Raw genomic sequence first — 17,899 nt, forward strand, 5'->3', positions numbered from 1 at the left:
AGTTTTAAAAATACTGTAATTGGCCCTGTTTATGATCCATAATTGAGATGCAGAAGACTGCTGATGTTTAGGTTTACTGCCATACTTGAACTAAAATATTGTATTTTTCTTCTTCCTTTAGGTTGGTCTTGTATTACAATGAGAACGATTATGTTTCTAGAACTCTTGAGGTCATCCTTTGAGTTAATTTGATCTCCATAACTCTTGAAATGGTCTTGTTCAAGAGGAGTAAAAGCACAACGTCAGTGATACTGAAATAGTCCATTAAATCTGATCAATGAAGACATCCACATGTGACCAAATTTATGCATTTTCAGATAGATCAGACGGTTCATGAAACTCTTCTGTTGTCCATGAAAAGAATAAAAAGCACATTCATTTAAGTTTTAAAGCTTAGCTTGCACCTGGATGAGAAGAAGGTATTTTTTTCCACTCTGTCGAAAAGACTGTTTTGTATAAACTGAACTTCAGTGGTGGATTAGGGTACAAAAATATTTGCTATTATGTGGATGAACTGCTGCATTTCTATTTATTAAGTGGTGATGTATGTATGTCAGTGTAACAGAATGAAGGATACAAACTGGAGTATCTTTGCTTATTTACTTAACATGGATATCATCGTTTGGGGGAAAATCATGAAGTATGATACTTTGTAGCTCTATGAAAGTCCTGGATGTTTTTGTAACTGGAGCAGTATGACAGTGTACTGGTTTAACTAGTGCATTTGTTTCTCCATAAGCAACGCTGCCAAATCAATAAAAAATACAGATTTGTACTTTGATCTTCAATAGATCAGTGGATTGATTTAACAGTATCGCACTGTTCAGTGCAGGTGTTATCTATGTTGCCAGAATGATAATACATTACTGTACTTAATTTACAGTTGTGGCACAATACCTTAGTTTTTCCTCAGTAGAATAACATCAGCCTGTGTGTAAAACTAAGAATTTTAGTAGTGCTATCAGGATATTTATAGTTTGAATGTTTTCAACGCTTCTGCGAAATTGCACATATTCCTTTGTCTACTCTGATTTCCTATGAAGTCTGTAATTCTAATGAAAAGTACCTTGTGTAAATATGTATTCATAAATTGTTCCTGGTAGTGTTTTTATCCTGACTTTGGAACAAGAAGTTTTGCTATATATGTGGCTGGTAAGCAGAAGAGAAATGCTCTGCCCTCAGTCCTTGGAAGTCTCTGTGCTGCACTTCCTGAAATGTAGAAGGGCTGATCTTTGTTGTTGGGTGGAGCTGTTTTAATTCCCTCATGAATGCTCGGCAATGGGAGTGGCTTCTGAAGCACTTTATATGCATTCCAGCATAGCGTCATAGCTAGAGAGGATAGCAGTTCTTTCAGCTCATGGATGCTGCAGAAGCGTGAGCACTGAGAAAATCTGTGTTAAAAAACTGTTCTAGCTGAAAGTGCCAAATTGTGGTATAGTGAAGCCTCTGTGCTGTGAGCATCTTTTGAATGTGACTTGAATATCTCATGAAATGCAAATGTCTGACTTTCCTTTTAAACATGCCTGTAATTCTGACAGCAGATTTTGCTGAAAGTTTAATTCTGTACATGAAGATAAATTTGTCTGTTCTTCATAACTGTTAGCCCTACCCACTACCTTGTAGCAGTGGGGTTTTTCTTTCTTCCCGCTCCTTTTCCACTGTGTGAATGGTTTGTGGTTTGGTTTCTTTTTCTTGTTGAATTGTGGTGAGAGGATTCTGCCCTAGAAACAGTGATAAATACTTTCCCTTATGCATTATAGCTGATTAAAGCATTCGACCTCCTTCAAACAAAGGAAGGGACTGAACGTGGTTTGTTTGACCCCTGGCTGTGCACCAGCTCAGGACCTCATGAATTTAAAAGGACTTCACAGGAAATCTTACAGTGCAGTTGGGCTTTACATCTCTGGCCACTCTTGATACCTCCCTCCTAGTAGCAGTCAAAGCAGGTGGTGCAGAGACAGCTTGGACTCTGTGTGAGGCCTGAGCAGAATTAAGTGCCTGAAAATGTCATTGATGGTAGAGATACCTGAAGTAACAAGAAGGATTTAATCTTGACTCCATCAAAGATTTAAGTTTTTATCTCCTAGAAGACAAGGTGGTGCCTCCTTGGCACACATTTTCCTGGATCACTCTGAGATGAGGTTCCCCAAGGAGCTCAGTGTGTTCCTCTTCAGCTCTTAAAGGCAGAGCCTCAGCAGTCCTCACTCAGGGCTGCCTGAGGTGAGCTGGGACAGCAGGGCATAGCTCTGTCCTCATAGCAAAGATACTTCCTTGCTGAGACAGCCCAGGTGACCACAGCCCAGGTGAAGGATATGTTATGTTCTCTGCCTTTCTTCCCCTCAAAAAATTGTGGTGGAGGAAATGTTAGGCAGATGATTTCTTTTCTCCTCTGAAATCAGAAGGCAGATCCTCTCAAATATTGTCCTTTGTATAACCGAGGCCATGACAGCACCAAGTATGTCCAGGTAGAAGACATACATGAACGTGGGTTTCCTGCAGCCTGGCTTCTGCCTGAATCTTCAGATTAGGGCACATGAAGGAAGGAGCATGGCCAGTCTTGTGCTCTCTTCCAGTAAAATAGTGCCATTTGCTTCTGAATTCAGGGGATAAACTTCTGTCTGGCTCCCTCTGCATGTTCACTAGGGGGCTGGAGGGCAGAGACATGCTCCTGTAGAAGCTGTGCAGCACTGTAGCTGAGAGAGAAAATTTATCAGCCAGAGCATGAGGGAAATAGGCATCTAAGCCTGAGTGTTTGGGCAGCTCTTGAAGAGTTCTCTTCATGAACTTGTGTGTGTTAAGCATGGCCTCTTCTGTCCTGCTGAGTGCTCTTCACTTGTAGTGTTTAGCTGAAGTATCACAGCATCAAGAGGACTTGAATCTTGAAGGTGTCCCAGCCTGCACCCACATAATAAGACTCCAGATGTGAAAATTGTGGCAACTCACTTAGACTTCCTAGGCAGGTACTAAACAAAAGGTGAATACATGTATGATTTATGTGGGGCCACTGTCAGGAGCTCAGTAGGAGAGACCCTTCTCTTGTTTCCAGGGTTGAACCTGTGTGCATTAGTCCTGCTATGAGGGTAAGACTCCCCAGAACCTCACAGGTGTTTGCAAAGGCTTGCCAAATGTAAAGCTTGCTCTACCACCTTTTGCACCCAGCTTTTTAAACATCTGTTATTTCTTTCCCAAAGTAACTTCCTATCTGCAGAGGGAAGCCAAATCCCTGAAGACAGAGATCGACCTGGGCAGGCAGTGAAGTGCTTGAAAGATGATTGCTGTGCTTATGTTCTTTACCAAAGCCAATCCTTATGCTCTGTCTAAATGCTACAACTCTTATGTTATGGTTAGCCAGCCTGGGAATGAAACACACTAGTGCTAGCATGCCTTCAAGTTTTATGCACTCAGAAATCCAGAAAAAAGGACTTGTATCAAGGACTGTGAAGCAAGGCAAAGAAATCTCACCTCTTCTTGAACCCTCAGACACGGACAAAAATTGTAGCATTTAAATGCTGTGTTTAAACTTCAAGGAGCATCATGACTACACAATCACTGCTCATTGCTAGTGCCTGCCTTCGTAGTTGGTATCATGAACTAAAGCAATGTCTAAATAAATTCAAAATACAGATGAGCTATTGGATGGCAGTGGAAGTCTGGATTAACAAATCTCTGAAAAATAATGTAAATTGTACCTTTTAAGGAACAACAAAAGTTACTCAGTTAAGGTATTTTATGCTTTCTTCTACAAGTAAATTCCTAGGCTGTTGATTGCCTGAATTGCAGTGCTATTTCCCTTCCTTCCTACCACCCAACACCCTCATTAGAAAATTGTTCATAGTCCCCTGTAAAATTAAAGGAAACTCAGAAATTACATTTACAGTCTTGTAGCAGTTACAGTTCTCATCTACGTTATATAAAACAGTATATGGCTTATGTCAGTTTCCTGGGAAATAATGTTAGATTTCATTTAGAGATCTAATGGAGTTTAGGTTTACATTTTCTCAGAGGATATGTGTTAATAGTTTGCATATGGAAGTATTTTTTTTTTAATACTGCAGCAGTAGTAATTTGGATTTGTATTTGGAAATAGCTTTTCCTTCAGCATACCATGCACCAGGAATCAGGTGGAACCCAAGTCTGCATACATTTGTGACCAAAAACAAGTTGTTCAGCAAAACAAACTATAATAAGAGTTCAAAAGGGAAGTCTGCCTGTGCTATTTACTTGAACCCAGCTTTAAAAGACTTATACTGGCATGGACCTTTGTTTAAATAAACTTTCACTTTTGGTATTTATTTGTTTGAGTAATTATACTTAAATCTCTTTTGCTTAAAGCATGTTCATCTGTGTAAAAAGACAAAGTTCATTTAATGCTTTGTATTCATTCCAAAGAAGTATAAATGATGTCTTAAAATTGCTTTGGCATTTTCATTACCGGCTTTAACTCTGATCTCAAGCTGCAAATGAAAATACTTACCCCCAGTAAAGACTAACACCCAAGTCTGAACAATGTTTTTTATTAAAGCAGAAAGTACCTCAGCCAAATGCAACATGAAGTTCACCCTGTATTCAAGACCTTTACACTGTAAAGCCTAAAAGAACTGTTAGAACTGTACTCCATCCTGCATTTAAAAATCTGTTGAATAGAAAGAACCAAACTCAGTTATGCTGAAAAAGCCTTTTTCTTTTTGCGAGGTGGTTTCTTTATCTTATTGGGATTTGGGACAAGTTTCTTGATTTTCAAAGGCTGCAAAATTACATGTGAAAGATCAGGCTGACTGCTTTCCGTATGCTTCCGCTTCTGACTTGTGAGCTTATCCCCCAGCACCTCTGCAAGCTCTTCGGGTTCCAGGCTTCCTGAGGAATCTGTGTCTGCATAAGCCATGGATTCTTCAGTTCTGTACTGAAACCACGGCACTTCCAAGGCCGGTATCTTTGGGATTATGGCTGCTACAGCCTCGGTGAACGTGTCCGAGTGCTTTCTGAAGCCGAGCGCCAGGATGGAGGTGAGGCCCAGGAGGGGCGCGAGGGTCTCGCTGAGGCGCGGCACCTGCCCCGCCGGCGTGGCGCGGCTGGCGCTCAGCTCCACCAGGTGCGACGTCAGCATCGCGGGCTTGGCAGACTTGCACACCAGCAAGAGGAGAAGCTCGTTTTTTTCCAATGCTTTTGTAACTTCGTTAACTCCAATAGCAAGCTGTCTTCTGATACTTATGTCAGTCCATCCTGGTTTTTGTGGGTGGCTTTCTGCTTCCTCTTTAGGGAAATAATTGCTGCCGGCATCGCACTTTCTTTCCGTTTGTTTTTTTGTGAGGGAACGTTTTTTCTTTCTTGGACTCTCAATCTTTTTAAGTCCAATATGTTTAATCCTTTCTTCTAAGGTCTCTAGTATAAAATGCATATCTTCTCCATCGATGGTTTTCCATTGGAAAACAAAGGGGTTATCTAGACACGTTTTTACAGTGGTTTTCTTTGCTTTCCGAAGTGTTGCCGTGCCTGGCTGAATTACAGACATCCTGAGGTGGTTGATCCTGTGTTTTGTCACCCTAGGAAGAAAGAGCAAGACATTACTTCAAATACTGTACTGTCTGCTGTGGACATTGTTACCAGAAGCTTCTGGGAATGCAGAAGAGAAACATTGCATGTCAGTGATACTGGCATCTATCAACCTCACGCCACCAATCCTTCACACATCTTCCACAAGGCAGGTGTGGACTTGGGTTTTTTTTATTAAATAAAAAAAGCTGGACCGGACAGTATGGCAACAGCAGTGACAACAGACCCTTCTAAAGCTGAACAAAAGCAGCTGGAGGTATTACAGATGTAAAAAAACCACAAGTCCAACCAAGTAACAAACTATCCCCAGAATCACAGGTTGAAGGACCACTCCATTTTCAATGTTGCACAGCTGCATTGCCCCCCCATGACATGGGAGGGGGGGGGAAATGGCAAAAAATCACAACATGAAACAACAACAATAATTCCTGAATTATTTAGGAATTTTATAAATCTGATTTTTTAATCTTCAGTCCATGCCTTTGTGTTTCCCTGTATTTGGAAGGTATGATAAAAATTTGCAGACTCTTTAACAGTTTATGCTTTCAGGGAAGGAAGGCAATCCCCTACATGCCCCCAAAAGTTCAGAAGGGGTCTTTTGTGCCACGTGGACAATGCCTTCAGGGGTGAGAAAAACTGAACAGGAGTGGAGAAAGTGTAATTGTTCTTGCTCTGATTGATCTACTCTGGAGTAGCAGTGAAGGCATGAGGTCAAGCCTGATGGCAGTCCCTGGTAAATTGCAAAGCCCCCAATTCCAAAATACAAAAAAAACACCGGAGCACTCTTGAGTACTCTCAGAATAATCTATGAAATGCCCTGGGCCACCTCAGTGATTGTCCATCCAATCCAGTTATCTGCTTCCAACACTGGAAACTGGAGAAACCAGCTGTGGACAGGGCTGGCATTCCCCTCAGCTCCCAAGCACCCAGAATGATTGCATTTGGGATGTAAGGATAAAGATGTGCCGACTTAACCTATTAGTCCTTCATGGAGCTATCAATTCATGCAGTTATCCCTTTTGCTTACCATCACAGTAGCAACAACCAAAAAGTGAAAACAACTAAAAAATCGAAATCGAAATAACCACAAGAATTCTTACATGTGACTGAGAATGGAAGCTTGTATTTGTTTTTTTAAAAAATGAGCTCCCGGTTATCGCTTTTAAAAGCTTTCAATTAGGGATGCTCTGATGAACTTTGACAAGCAAAATCAGCAAGAGACACAAAAGAAGAAAACCATGGAACATGTTCACAGTTCAAAGACGACATTTTTCTTTTCAAAATGAGCGCTCCTGAGGAAAACAGGCGTGCAGGAGTAAGGAAACAGAGCAACAAGTGAACAAACGAACACGGCTCCTCCACCTCGCACCGCGGTCGCGACCCCCTCGCTTCCGGCGGAAGGGAGATGGCAGAGACGCCGCCCGCTCCGCCAGGAACCTCGGCAGCGCTTCCGCCGCAGGGCGCTCCGGGGCTCCTCCAGCTCCCGGCAACAGCGAAACGCGGGCTAAGCACGGCCCCGCACAACGCCGGCTCCCTGTGGGGCGGGGGCTCCGCCGAGACCGCAGCACCCTCTCCCCGGGCCGCCGCCCCTCAGCCGCCAAGCACTGCGGGCCGGCCCGGGGAGCGGAGCGGCCTCCGGCTGCCCGACCGCGGGGCCCAGACCACAGCTGCCCCGCGCCCGCCGGCGCAAAGCCGCCCTTACCTCGGCCTTCCCGCGCTCCAGGAACACGCCGAGGGACGCGGCCTGGTCCCGCTCCGCCCCCGGTCAGGCCCGCCCCCGGTCAGGCCCGGCCCCGCTCCGCCCCGGCCCCGCTCCGCCCCCGGCCGTGGCGTGGGAGTCTCTCCGCGGCGGGGCGGTGTCCGGAGCGGGCCGAGCAGGAGGAGCTGGGGCGGTGCTGTGGCGGGTCCCGCTGTGACGGCTCTCGGCGGGCGGGCGGTGCCCGCGCTGCGCTCAAGGCCGCATGCCCAAGCGGCTGTAGCGTTAGAGTACGGCAGCCATAAAGCGCTGGTGCCCGCGGCCTGCCCTTGGCGCTTCTCACCGTAGGCTCACTACTGGCGCTCTTAAGGCTCGAGCTCTCCCGAACACCGGCGTATAGGCGATGGCAGACCTGCTTAGTCCCATGTCAGCTAGTGCACTCAGGGCCGGGTCACCAGCTGCTTCACAGGGGCCTCACAGCCCCAGGACAGTTCCTCGCTGCGGTGCAGTGCGCGCCGTGCCGTGCACGGACATTGTGTGCTGTGACCAAGGTGACAGGCGAGGACTGGTTCCATTCGCGTTACCGGCAATCTGCCCGCAGCCTTTAACAGATCTTCACAAGTGCGTTCCTTTTCCACATTCACCGCAGTGCACAGCATGGTTAAGCACAGCTCTTTGGCCCTGAAAGAGCAGAGCTTCTTTGCTAGGGCACTGGTACTACAGAAATGTTTCAAGTTTTTATTTTTATCTCCTATTTACTTACATTTACTTGGATTGTTTCCTTGTTAATTCCTGATTTAATTTAACCTGGACTTGTTTCCCCTCAAATTACTTTTTTGGCATGGTTTTATGGAAGTTAGTGAGTTAAAAAATGCAGAAGTACCTACCATAGATTAAACTATGCTTAGGAAATTATGTACATGTGAAAAACGCCAATCACTTGTTTTTTTAAAATTTTAAAAGTTCAATACTAAGAAAATGGTTATAAAATAGTAATACAATTAGAGTAATAATAATTTGGACAGTTTGAATTAAGACAATATGAGACAATAGAACCAAAGAGTTACAGACGTCCGGGTACCTTTTTCTGGGCAGCACGAGCCTGAAAAAGGACACACATTAACAAAGGATTAACCCTTAAAAACAATAGTTTGTTGCATATTCATACACTTCATACATGATGCATAAATTCCGTTCAAACGCAGGATTCTGTCTGGTCGTGTCAACTTCTTCCTCTGAATCCTGACAGCGCCTTCGAGGCAGGAAGAAGTTCATTTCTTCTGATAAGACAGCAATAAATTAGTTTTCTCTGAAAGATTTAGGTGTCCTGTGGCTGCTATCTCACTGCAAGTGTTTTTTTTTAAAAAAGTATTCTACATCGCATCGTTTCTATTTTAACATTTTTTATAACCTAAAACTATATTTAACACACTACTTAAGAGAATCAATACAGCATTACTTTCTAACACAACACATATAATACTCACTTTAACATTTGCCAAAAGCCAATCGTAGAATACGCATTTTTCACATACATAAGTGTATAGAGGCATGAATATAAATAATTCATTGATACAAGAGAGATGGATTTTTTTTTTCTTCAGTGGTTACACTTGTGGGGTAGTTTATCAATTGATTTAATATTTTTATTCTATACTTAGTAGACCAAATTGAAAATCAGCTTTCACAGTGTATTTTGTGTGTGTCCTTGAGATGACCGTCGTGTTTTCAGAGCTGCAGCTGAAGGGTGCGAAGTCGCAGGTTGGTTGGACCATGGACATGGGCAGGGACTGCGGCAGAAGGAACGTGTCCAATAACTGGACCGGTTGCACTTCAAATCACTCAAGAAATTCCTTTGTCAAACAAACGCCTTGGGAATCTTTCTGCCCTCAGCCTGGCAGCCTGATCCGCAGCGGCGCGGCTGGGGCTGAGGCTTTCAGCGGAACCCACGGGCGCTCCGTGCCCCCCGCCCCCGGGCCGAGGGCGCGGCGGCAGCAGCGAGTCCCGGAGCGCTGCGGGGCTGAGCTCACGGGCACGGTCCCAGCGCCAACGCAGCCCGCCGGCAGACGCGCCAGAAGGAGAAGGAGCGAGGCCGTTCCCTGCGCATCCCCGCAGCATCATGACTCTCCAGGTACGCGATTCTGCATCTGGGGAGACGGGCGAGGAGAGGGATGCGCTGTGCGTCTGTGTGATGCCGTGCTGCGGACTGTGGTGTTTCTTCCGCGTAAAGATTTTTACTGCAGAATCAAGGTTACCTTGTAGCAAGGGAAATCTGCCTGAACCCTTGGAGGTTAAATAGTGCATTACTTTTCACAAGTGGAGGATGAGAAGCAAGCTGGTTAATATGAACTGTTTCATGGGTCATGTAATATTTTGGATTTTTTTTCATGGGTTCAGAGTATGCATGAATTATGTTTCTCCAGGCGTGCATCTGAGTTTGCTAGGACTGAGTTAGACATGGAAAGGCAGGTACATACTTATGTTTTTAGGATCTAGCTGGTTGCTTGGAGCTGTTAAAGGAGGAGGGAAACTTCTGACACTGAGACAGTGCTATATGTGCATTTGGGAAGTGTAAATATTTTTTAAATAAGTTGTGCGGATTTTTTAGGGTGTATGCATCTTTGGACTGCTACAATTTGATAGCTTTGTGTTTTGGTAGGAGAGCTTCTACTTACTTCCAGCTAGACAGAGTGCTTCTTTTTATGTACTCTCTGATTGTAGCTTTAAATAGCTGTTGAGGAAATTATCTTCATTGCTGGCTTTTAGCCTCCTACCTTTGTGGGAAACTATGAATACTTCCCTTGTCCTGGCCATGTCCCGATAGATTAAGCTGATTTTCTTCTTTAGGCTTTCCTATTATCCCTTTCACTTTCAAGATTTGCAAGCTCTTCTATCCCTGTCTCATTATGTCTGCCTCAGCTTAGTTAGTGTGCATTTTGCAAAGAGCGAGCAGCACAATGCTGTGACCTAGATGCAGGGAGTGCATTGCCAGCAGCTTAGCAATTTTCTTCTGAGCTGCAATTATGCTGAATAGCACAGAGGTTTCATTGTGCTGTGTTACAGCTAAGAAGAAATCTCTTTCTTACATGGGTCAAAATTGCCAAATCCCAACATAACACTACCTTTGCATCATTAATAATTGCTGAAATTACAGCTTGTTTTATTCTGCCTTAAACTCAATCTAGCAAGTGAATTTGTTAGCCTGATGATTTAAGCAATGAGCCATAAATTATGATAAGAAAGAGCTGAAGGCAGTATGATATGCTGTTCCATAACTGCATAGAGTTACACTTAAACGTAAAAATTAGTGGTTGAAATTTTAAGATGCCTTATGCATTCTGCATTAGACATTATAGAGCTTGTCTGTCCACACTGGTTTGCTTGACAGTTACCAACCATATCCATAAATTTACTGAATCTAGCTGTATGGGAATGAGGACAATGAATAAAATAATGTTCTCTTTAGTGAGGCTGTAAAATACTTTTAAGTTTTGCAAACTGGTAAAATATTCTGCAGTAAATGCAGAATTCATTCAAGCTTTTTTCTTCACAAAAAGACAGTGTCTGATAATGGTCTGATAATTTGTGCTTTTATCTTTAAGGCACATGTGTATGTTTATGACTGTATATATTTTTATTCTTTTTATTTGGGGAGTTAAAGGGAATATTATCGGCACATGATTAACAGAAAATTATATTTTTACAGGCTGCTAATAAGCATGTTGTGTAAGCAGGCAAATCCTAAGCAACAGTCTGTGCAGAATGATTGGCTAGAGGAGGATAAAGAACAAAAGGTTTAGTATTTAGATTTCATTTCTGCACCTTTCTTGCTTTGTAAGATATGCCTTTGCAAATCTTTAAACTATCTTGTGATACTTGCCTATAGATGCAAATAGAATAAAATTATAGGAAAATAAGGTTATAACTTAATGGTTTCCTTGACTTTTTATCTTTTGTCTTGTACAATTGAACAGGACTTCTGGTTCATTCTTACTGTGAACTTGTCATGGTTTATCACTACCCAGCAAATAAGTACCATGCAGTCACTTGCTCACCTGCTTCACCTACGGTGGGATGGGGAGGAGAATTGGCACTGAGGAGAAGGGGGAGGAAGCAAAAACTCATGGGCTGAGATAAGAATAGTTTAATGATTTTTTAAAAAGTAAAATATAATACTGTGATAGTAGTAATGAGAGAGAGAGAAAAAGAGAGAGAGTGCATGTGCAGATAAACCCAGGAGAAGCACATGATGCACAAGACAATTGCTCACTACCCACTGAACAAGGCTGAATCCATCCCTGAGCAGCATCAGTCCCTTTTGACCAACTCCTCCCAGTTTCTGCACTGGGTATGGATGTTCTGTGATGTGGAATATCCCTGTGGCCAGTTTGTGCAGCTGTCCCAGAGGTGTTCCCCTCCCCTTCCCCAGATTCTTGTGCAGCTCCTCACGTTCAGAGCATGAGATACTGAAAAGTCCTTGGCTCAGTGCAAGCACTACTCAGCAACAACCAAAACATCAGTGTGTTATCAACATTATTCTCATCCTGCATCCAAAACACTGCACTGTAGCAGGTACTAGGGAGAAAATTACCCGTACCCCAGACAAAACCAGGACAGAAGTTTAGATCAGAAAACAATTCCAGACTTGTGAAAGATTTCCACAGATTTGAATGGTCCTTGTACATCAGTGCTGGCAGAAGCTCACATGCAGTAGTAACTTATTTAATTTAATGTGAACAATGTGGCAACCTAGTTATGGTTTACTATTGATACAAATTTTAAATCTTACAATTAACAGAGTCCTACTATGGTTTGCACCTGTGTGGATAATATTAAGAAATGTCTGTGATGGAGGAGTCAGTCATAGTTATAGTCAAGAATGTCACATTTCTAATGTTTGGCTTAATAATGAAATATTTATTTTAATAAAATTGTAGCTATAAAAAATGCCTTGAGCAGTAGGTCATTGCATTTATTTTTGTAAGTGAATGTCCATCCCTTTTATACATCTGTTCCAATAGTATGACTTTAAATGTTTTGCTTTCAGGACCATCAAATGTACAGTTCAGTTTCTTTGAACCACTATTAATTCTTTGGTAAGGTAATTTGCATTGCTAATTTTGTTTCCCCTCGTTAAATGCTTCTCCATTAGAAATGCTGTACATCTCCTAAGAACACTTGTTAGTGCATAGGAGTTTCTGTGTCATTACACTTGCCTTGCCACCTCAGTACAGAACGCCCTCACATGCCAGTGCTGCATGCCCGGAGCTGGCACAGCAGCGTGGCACGGCCAGAGTGACTCAGGGGCAGGCTGGGATGCCAGTTCAGAGCATGTGAGCTCCTCTGCAACCCCCATGTCCCTGCCTCTTCCTCGAGGTGAGCACAAAGTGGAACAGGCCTGTTTTCATGGAAGGATAAGGCACCTGACTGTCAAAAAAGGCCCCATGAGCACTCGCAGGGACTGTGAGCTCAGACTCCTGCTTGTGGCAGTGTGTCTGTCCCCCCGCTCCCAGCTGAAGGCCCTCATGCTGTGCTTCAGACACGGGGCAAGATGCTTCTGTCCCAAACCCCAAATTCTCTGCCTGTGCTGGTGGGACTTCCTGGCCCCAAACACATGGGTTCACCGTTCTGGGTTTGCTGCTGAAAGGAAGAATTGTGTTATTTACTTACTTACTATGGGCCTCAGCAATTTTTGGTGAAAAATTAAAAATGAGCTTAACATCTGAACTTGTTGAAGCATTTCAGGTTGTTGTAGCAAATCCAGGTACAGTTGCTGTGCAGGAGGAGACCAAGAGACAATACAGCATAAGATAAAAAATTAAAATTTCAAAACTTTAATGAAAGCAAATATTAATATTACCAAAAAAAAAAACTGAGAAGGGATACTGTAAGGCCATTTTAACATTATTGATTCAGCTTTTATATGTAGTCTAGACCACACAATTTTGGTTTATCTAAATTACAAATAATATATATACATAACATATGAGTATATTCTAAGCCTTTTGATTTTTTTGTTCTAGAAAAATCCTGTAATTTTTTTGCAGCACTCCCAAATGCTTGGTTGGTAAAAAAAAATAAATCTACAGTGTTCTTAAAAGAAATCAGACACAAAAACCTGGACTTAAAGCTTCATGTTTTTCTGTGGTTCTATGGTATAGTTGCATTTTAGTAACATTGAGAATTATTTTTATTAAAACAGGAGCAAACTACATAAGTAGTTACATGTTTCAGTATATAAATTTCTAGATTTAAAAATATAATTTGGAATTAATTTAATCTAGAATTTAGTGCAGAAACTGCCAAATCATATACTTTATTGAATGACCAAGTGTCAGATCTTCAAGAAGACAAATGGCAATTGGAATCTGCCTAATTCTCAGAAGAATTGCTGTATTCAAAATAGAACAGCAGCATTTCTCAAACTTAAAACAGTCATTTTCAATTTTAGCACACCAATTTTTCTCTGTTCTCCTCCCTCTCTGGGCATTTGGTTCAGGGAGGCCTTGGTGGGAATCTCCCAGACACTTCTGCTTGTCATTTATGCAAGCATTAAGGTTCTCATTGAGTTGAAAGATTATTTGTTAAAAAGCATCTGCATTGCTGCAGGGTTTTGGTCTTTTCCTTTCATTTCACTTCAAGGATGCCAGGAACTGAGAGACCTTCAGATGTGTATTGCCATCATGAATCCTTTCCATCTAATGTTCTGTGAATTTACAGCTGCAGTTTAAAGAATATTCAAGATTTAATTGCTGTTTTGCAGGGCACTAGAATGCCTTTTAAATCACACATCATGATTTTTTTTAAAACATTCCTTTTAAATGCACCTCTCTGCCTTCTGTTCCTTGTTGCAACACTGCTGTTACAGATGTACATCCTCCTGTGGCAAGCACTTTTGTTCTTAGAAGGCTTGTGCTTTCCCTTTGTGGGTTTTACACAGCAATTCAAAATTTGCATAAAATCAGAAATTCCTCAGAAGTTTGTATCTGGCAAATCTCATTAGCCAAACTAAATTTCCAGACCAAAATAAAAAGTGAATTCCATCTTAGGAGGCAGAGGTGACTCACTTGGTGGTAGAGTGGCCAAGTTTCAGTGCAGGAAGCTGCAGTGCACCCAGCCACCTGTCCTTACCCTGTTTGGCCTGCTGCTCCTGCCTCCTGCAGCCAACAGCTGGCGTGTCCTTACAGCAGTGAATATGTCATGATTCCAGGGAAGGGCCTTTCTGTGGGGAAAGATGCTTGAACATCACTCTCTAATTAAATTACTACTCATTTTTCCTTCTTAAATTTAAAAAAAGAAATAACCTTTCTCTTGTGCTTTCTCTTGTACTTTCTCTCTGTTCAAATACAGAATGCTGTAGTGAACCTAGCTCTCATTCCTATTTGCTTATTTCCATCACCTGACCCACCCAGCACAGTCACTTGCCAAGGAGAAAGGCATCAATTAAGGACATAAACATGCATTATGTTTTCTTTAAAAAAAAAATCAAATCTTTTCTGTAACTAAAGGGAAAGGTGGTATAAAGAAGCACAGTGCAGACTTCTAAGGTAATGCCAGGATCTCAGTGATGTGTAAACAGAGCCACAGTACTCATGTTCAAATCATTGCTGACTTCTACACAAACTTTTAAGCTGAAGTAGTGTGTTGATGCTGGCTAAATGCCAGTATCCACCAAAGCCACTCACTCACTCTTCTGCAGCTGGACAGAGGAGAGAAAATTTTAACAAACGGTTCATGGGTTGAGATAAGGACCAGGAGAGAGATTGGTCATCAAATACCATCAAGGCAAAAAAGGCTCAACTTAGAGACACAAAGTGAATTTATTTCTAACAAAATCAGAGCGGGATAATGAGAAGTAAAATAAGCCCTTATGAACACCTTCCTCCCTTCTCAGCTCTACCCCCCACCCCAGCAGTGCAAGGGGACAGGGAATGGGGGTTGTGGTCAGTTCATGACCCATGGCTTCTCCTGCTGCTCAAGGAGAGGAGTCGTTCCCCTGCTGCACCGTGGGGTGGCACAGGAGACAGTTCTCTGTGAACCTCTCCAACGTGAGCTCATCTCATGAGCAGCAGCTCCCTGTGGCTGCTGCAGTGTGAGTCCATCCCATGGGAACAGCTCCCTGTGCTGCTGCAGTGTGAGTCCATCCCATGGGGAACAGCTCCCTGTGCTGCTGCAGTGTGAGTCCATCCCATGGGAACAGCTCCCTGTGACTGCTGCAGTGTGAGTCCATCCCATGGGAACAGCTCCCTGTGCTGCTGCAGTGTGAGTCCATCCCATGGGAACAGCTCCCTGTGCTGCTGCAGTGTGAGTCCATCCCATGGGGAACAGCTCCCTGTGCTGCTGCAGTGTGAGTCCATCCCATGGGGAACAGCTCCCTGTGCTGCTGCAGTGTGAGTCCATCCCACGGGAACAGCTCCCTGTGGCTGCTGCAGTGTGAGTCCATCCCATGGGAACAGCTCCCTGTGCTGCTGCAGTGTGAGTCCATCCCATGGGAACAGCCCTCCCCGGGCTGCTGCACTGTGGGTCACTCCTCCACGGGGTGCAGCCCTTCAAGGACAGGCTGCTCCAGCCTGGGAGCAGGGCCCCTCTCCAGGGTCTCCACAGGATCACAGCCTCCTCCCAGGCATCCCCGTGCTCCTCCTGGGGCTCCTGCAGGGGCTGTGGTGGATCCCTGCATCCCCACGGCCTCCACGGGCTGCAGGGCACGGCTGCTGCCCCCGGCCCGCCCCACGGCCTGAGGGGAATCTCGGCCCGGCGCCTGGAGCAGCTCCTGCCCCTCCTGCGCTGCCCTCGGGCTCTGCGGGGCGGCTCCTCTCACGTTCTCGCTCTGCTTTTCTCTGGCCGTAGTCACAACCGGGCAACCACTGCTTGTTTATTTTCCTCCTTAAATCTGTTGCCACAGAGGTGTTGCCACCATTTCTAATTGGCCTGGCCTTGCCCAGCAGCACATCCATCTTTGGAGCCACTAGCAATTGGCTCTGCTGGATATGTTGGAAGCTTCTGGCAGCTTCTCATGGAAGCCACCCTTGTAGCCCCCCCCCCCCCCCCCAGCCCCAACTACCAAAAACCAGGCCATGCAAAAGCAATACCCTGGTTTTGTATATTTTAAGTATTTGTGCAGGATATACTGTGCTTCTGTAAATGCAGATCCAACTCAAAAGCTAAAATAATTGTTGAAACCAGCATATAGCATGTTACAGTGCTTGTATCAGTCTTCATTAGAGTAGTGTGGTGACCTGATGGGTCTGTAGTCACTATACAAAATCTCTCTCTCTGAAATGTTCTGGGCATGAAACAGAACTCCAAACCTTAGCCTGAGTCCTGCTTTATAGCAAGAATGGCTACAGCCTCGGGTTGATGTGAGTGTGTGATTCAGTGATGAAAGTAGTAAATTTACACTTTACTCTGGTGCTCTGCTGTGTTTCAGAGATGACTGTGGAAGGTGGTCCTGGCTCATCTCCATGAGGTACCTCTGTGCCAGCTGTTGATCACCTACCTCCCTGTCAGCAGAGCAGAGGGAATGGAAGGTGAATTGGGCAGTACCACTCAGAGGGGATTTGAGCTCCACCAACTGAGCCAGCACAGTGTAGGCAGGGTCAAAACAACTCAGAGATTACTGTGGGGTGTAAAGTTCAGTGAATGGCTTCATACCTGCAGTGCGACTGTAAAAGACATATACATCATATAAATTGTGGAGGCTGCCCCTATCAACCATACAACCCTATATCCCTTTCTAGTAATGTACACATTTATGAAGCTTCTTTCATGGGAAGAAGCCTTGTCTGATTGATAAACTCAAGTGAGTAATTGAGAATATCTAATGATATTACTGTGTGTCTTATAACTCATGTTTTTAAAACACCTCTTGAGAGGAGAACCCTTTCTGTTCTTTCATCAGGCTGACTTTGATGGTGCTGCAGAAGATGTAAAAAAATTAAAAACAAGACCAACTGATGAAGAACTGAAGGAACTGTATGGATTCTACAAACAGGCTACTGTTGGAGATATTAATATTGGTATTACTATATATACTTCACATTTAATCACATGTCTTGATAAAATCAGTCTAATGTGATGTAAATCTGCATGATAACCAAAGCTATGCATTTATTTTGACAGAATGTCCGGGAATGCTAGATTTGAAAGGCAAAGCCAAATGGGAGGCATGGAACCTGAAAAAAGGTGTTACACCAATTAAATTTTCATCCTGTAGTCAAGTTTATAGGATGACAACTGAGAAAGATAATTATGCCTACTTTCCTTTGCAGGTTTATCAAAGGAGGATGCCATGAATGCCTATATCTCTAAAGCAAGAGCAATGGTAGAAAAATATGGGATCTAGAATATTCAAAATAATTCCCACTACTACTTAACTCCTCAGTAGCTAATGAACTAACTCTGTTGAGAAAAATGCAATACTAACTCCTCAGTGAGGTCTGACACTAATATCTTCTAAGCATAAGCTGTTTGACTGTAAAGGGTATCTACATATATAATCTATTTCTAGCTTGTATATGAATCTAAATAAATTTGAACTGAATAAATGAAGCTTTCTATGAGAATTATGGATTTTTGTGGGTATTAAATTATATTTAGCATTTTGATAGGAGCAGACAAACAGAAGCTCTAACAGTAAAATAACATAGACATAAT

The 17,899-nt window shown here is 43.3% G+C and overlaps 3 protein-coding genes across 3 annotated transcripts in view; 2 read left to right on the forward strand and 1 right to left on the reverse strand.

Moving 5' to 3' along the window:
* The window catches only part of NMT2 (N-myristoyltransferase 2), a 36,969-nt gene extending 32,098 nt beyond the window's left edge, over positions 1–4,871 (forward strand). The window contains exon 12 of the mRNA XM_058032959.1: positions 122–4,871. Coding sequence (XP_057888942.1) covers positions 122–142 — 21 coding nt within the window. The 3' untranslated portion in view covers positions 143–4,871. The remainder of the gene's footprint in view (positions 1–121) is intronic.
* Positions 4,499–7,513, reverse strand: RPP38 (ribonuclease P/MRP subunit p38). Its single transcript, XM_058032966.1, is given in 4 exon segments — positions 4,499–5,540; positions 7,253–7,317; positions 7,320–7,436; positions 7,439–7,513. Coding segments are annotated over 4 exon segments (1,137 nt in total). The 3' UTR covers positions 4,499–4,660.
* A 1,758-nt stretch (positions 7,514–9,271) lies between these two features.
* Positions 9,272–17,794, forward strand: ACBD7 (acyl-CoA binding domain containing 7). Its single transcript, XM_058034764.1, has 4 exons — positions 9,272–9,377; positions 17,145–17,262; positions 17,366–17,428; positions 17,515–17,794. Exons 1-4 carry the CDS (start codon positions 9,366–9,368, stop codon positions 17,586–17,588), a joined length of 267 nt encoding a protein of 88 aa, XP_057890747.1. The 5' UTR covers positions 9,272–9,365; the 3' UTR covers positions 17,589–17,794.
* Positions 17,795–17,899: the final 105 nt, after the last annotated feature.

Source organism: Melospiza georgiana, chromosome 1 (assembly GCF_028018845.1).
Source record: "Melospiza georgiana isolate bMelGeo1 chromosome 1, bMelGeo1.pri, whole genome shotgun sequence".
In the NCBI taxonomy this organism is placed as follows: domain Eukaryota; kingdom Metazoa; phylum Chordata; class Aves; order Passeriformes; family Passerellidae; genus Melospiza; species Melospiza georgiana.

Coding starts and splice junctions, on each gene's coding strand:
- ACBD7 (XM_058034764.1), top strand. Junction 17,263..17,365: donor TGTTGGAGATATTAATATTG/GTATTACTATAT, acceptor TTATTTTGACAG/AATGTCCGGGAATGCTAGAT. Junction 17,429..17,514: donor GGCATGGAACCTGAAAAAAG/GTGTTACACCAA, acceptor TTTCCTTTGCAG/GTTTATCAAAGGAGGATGCC.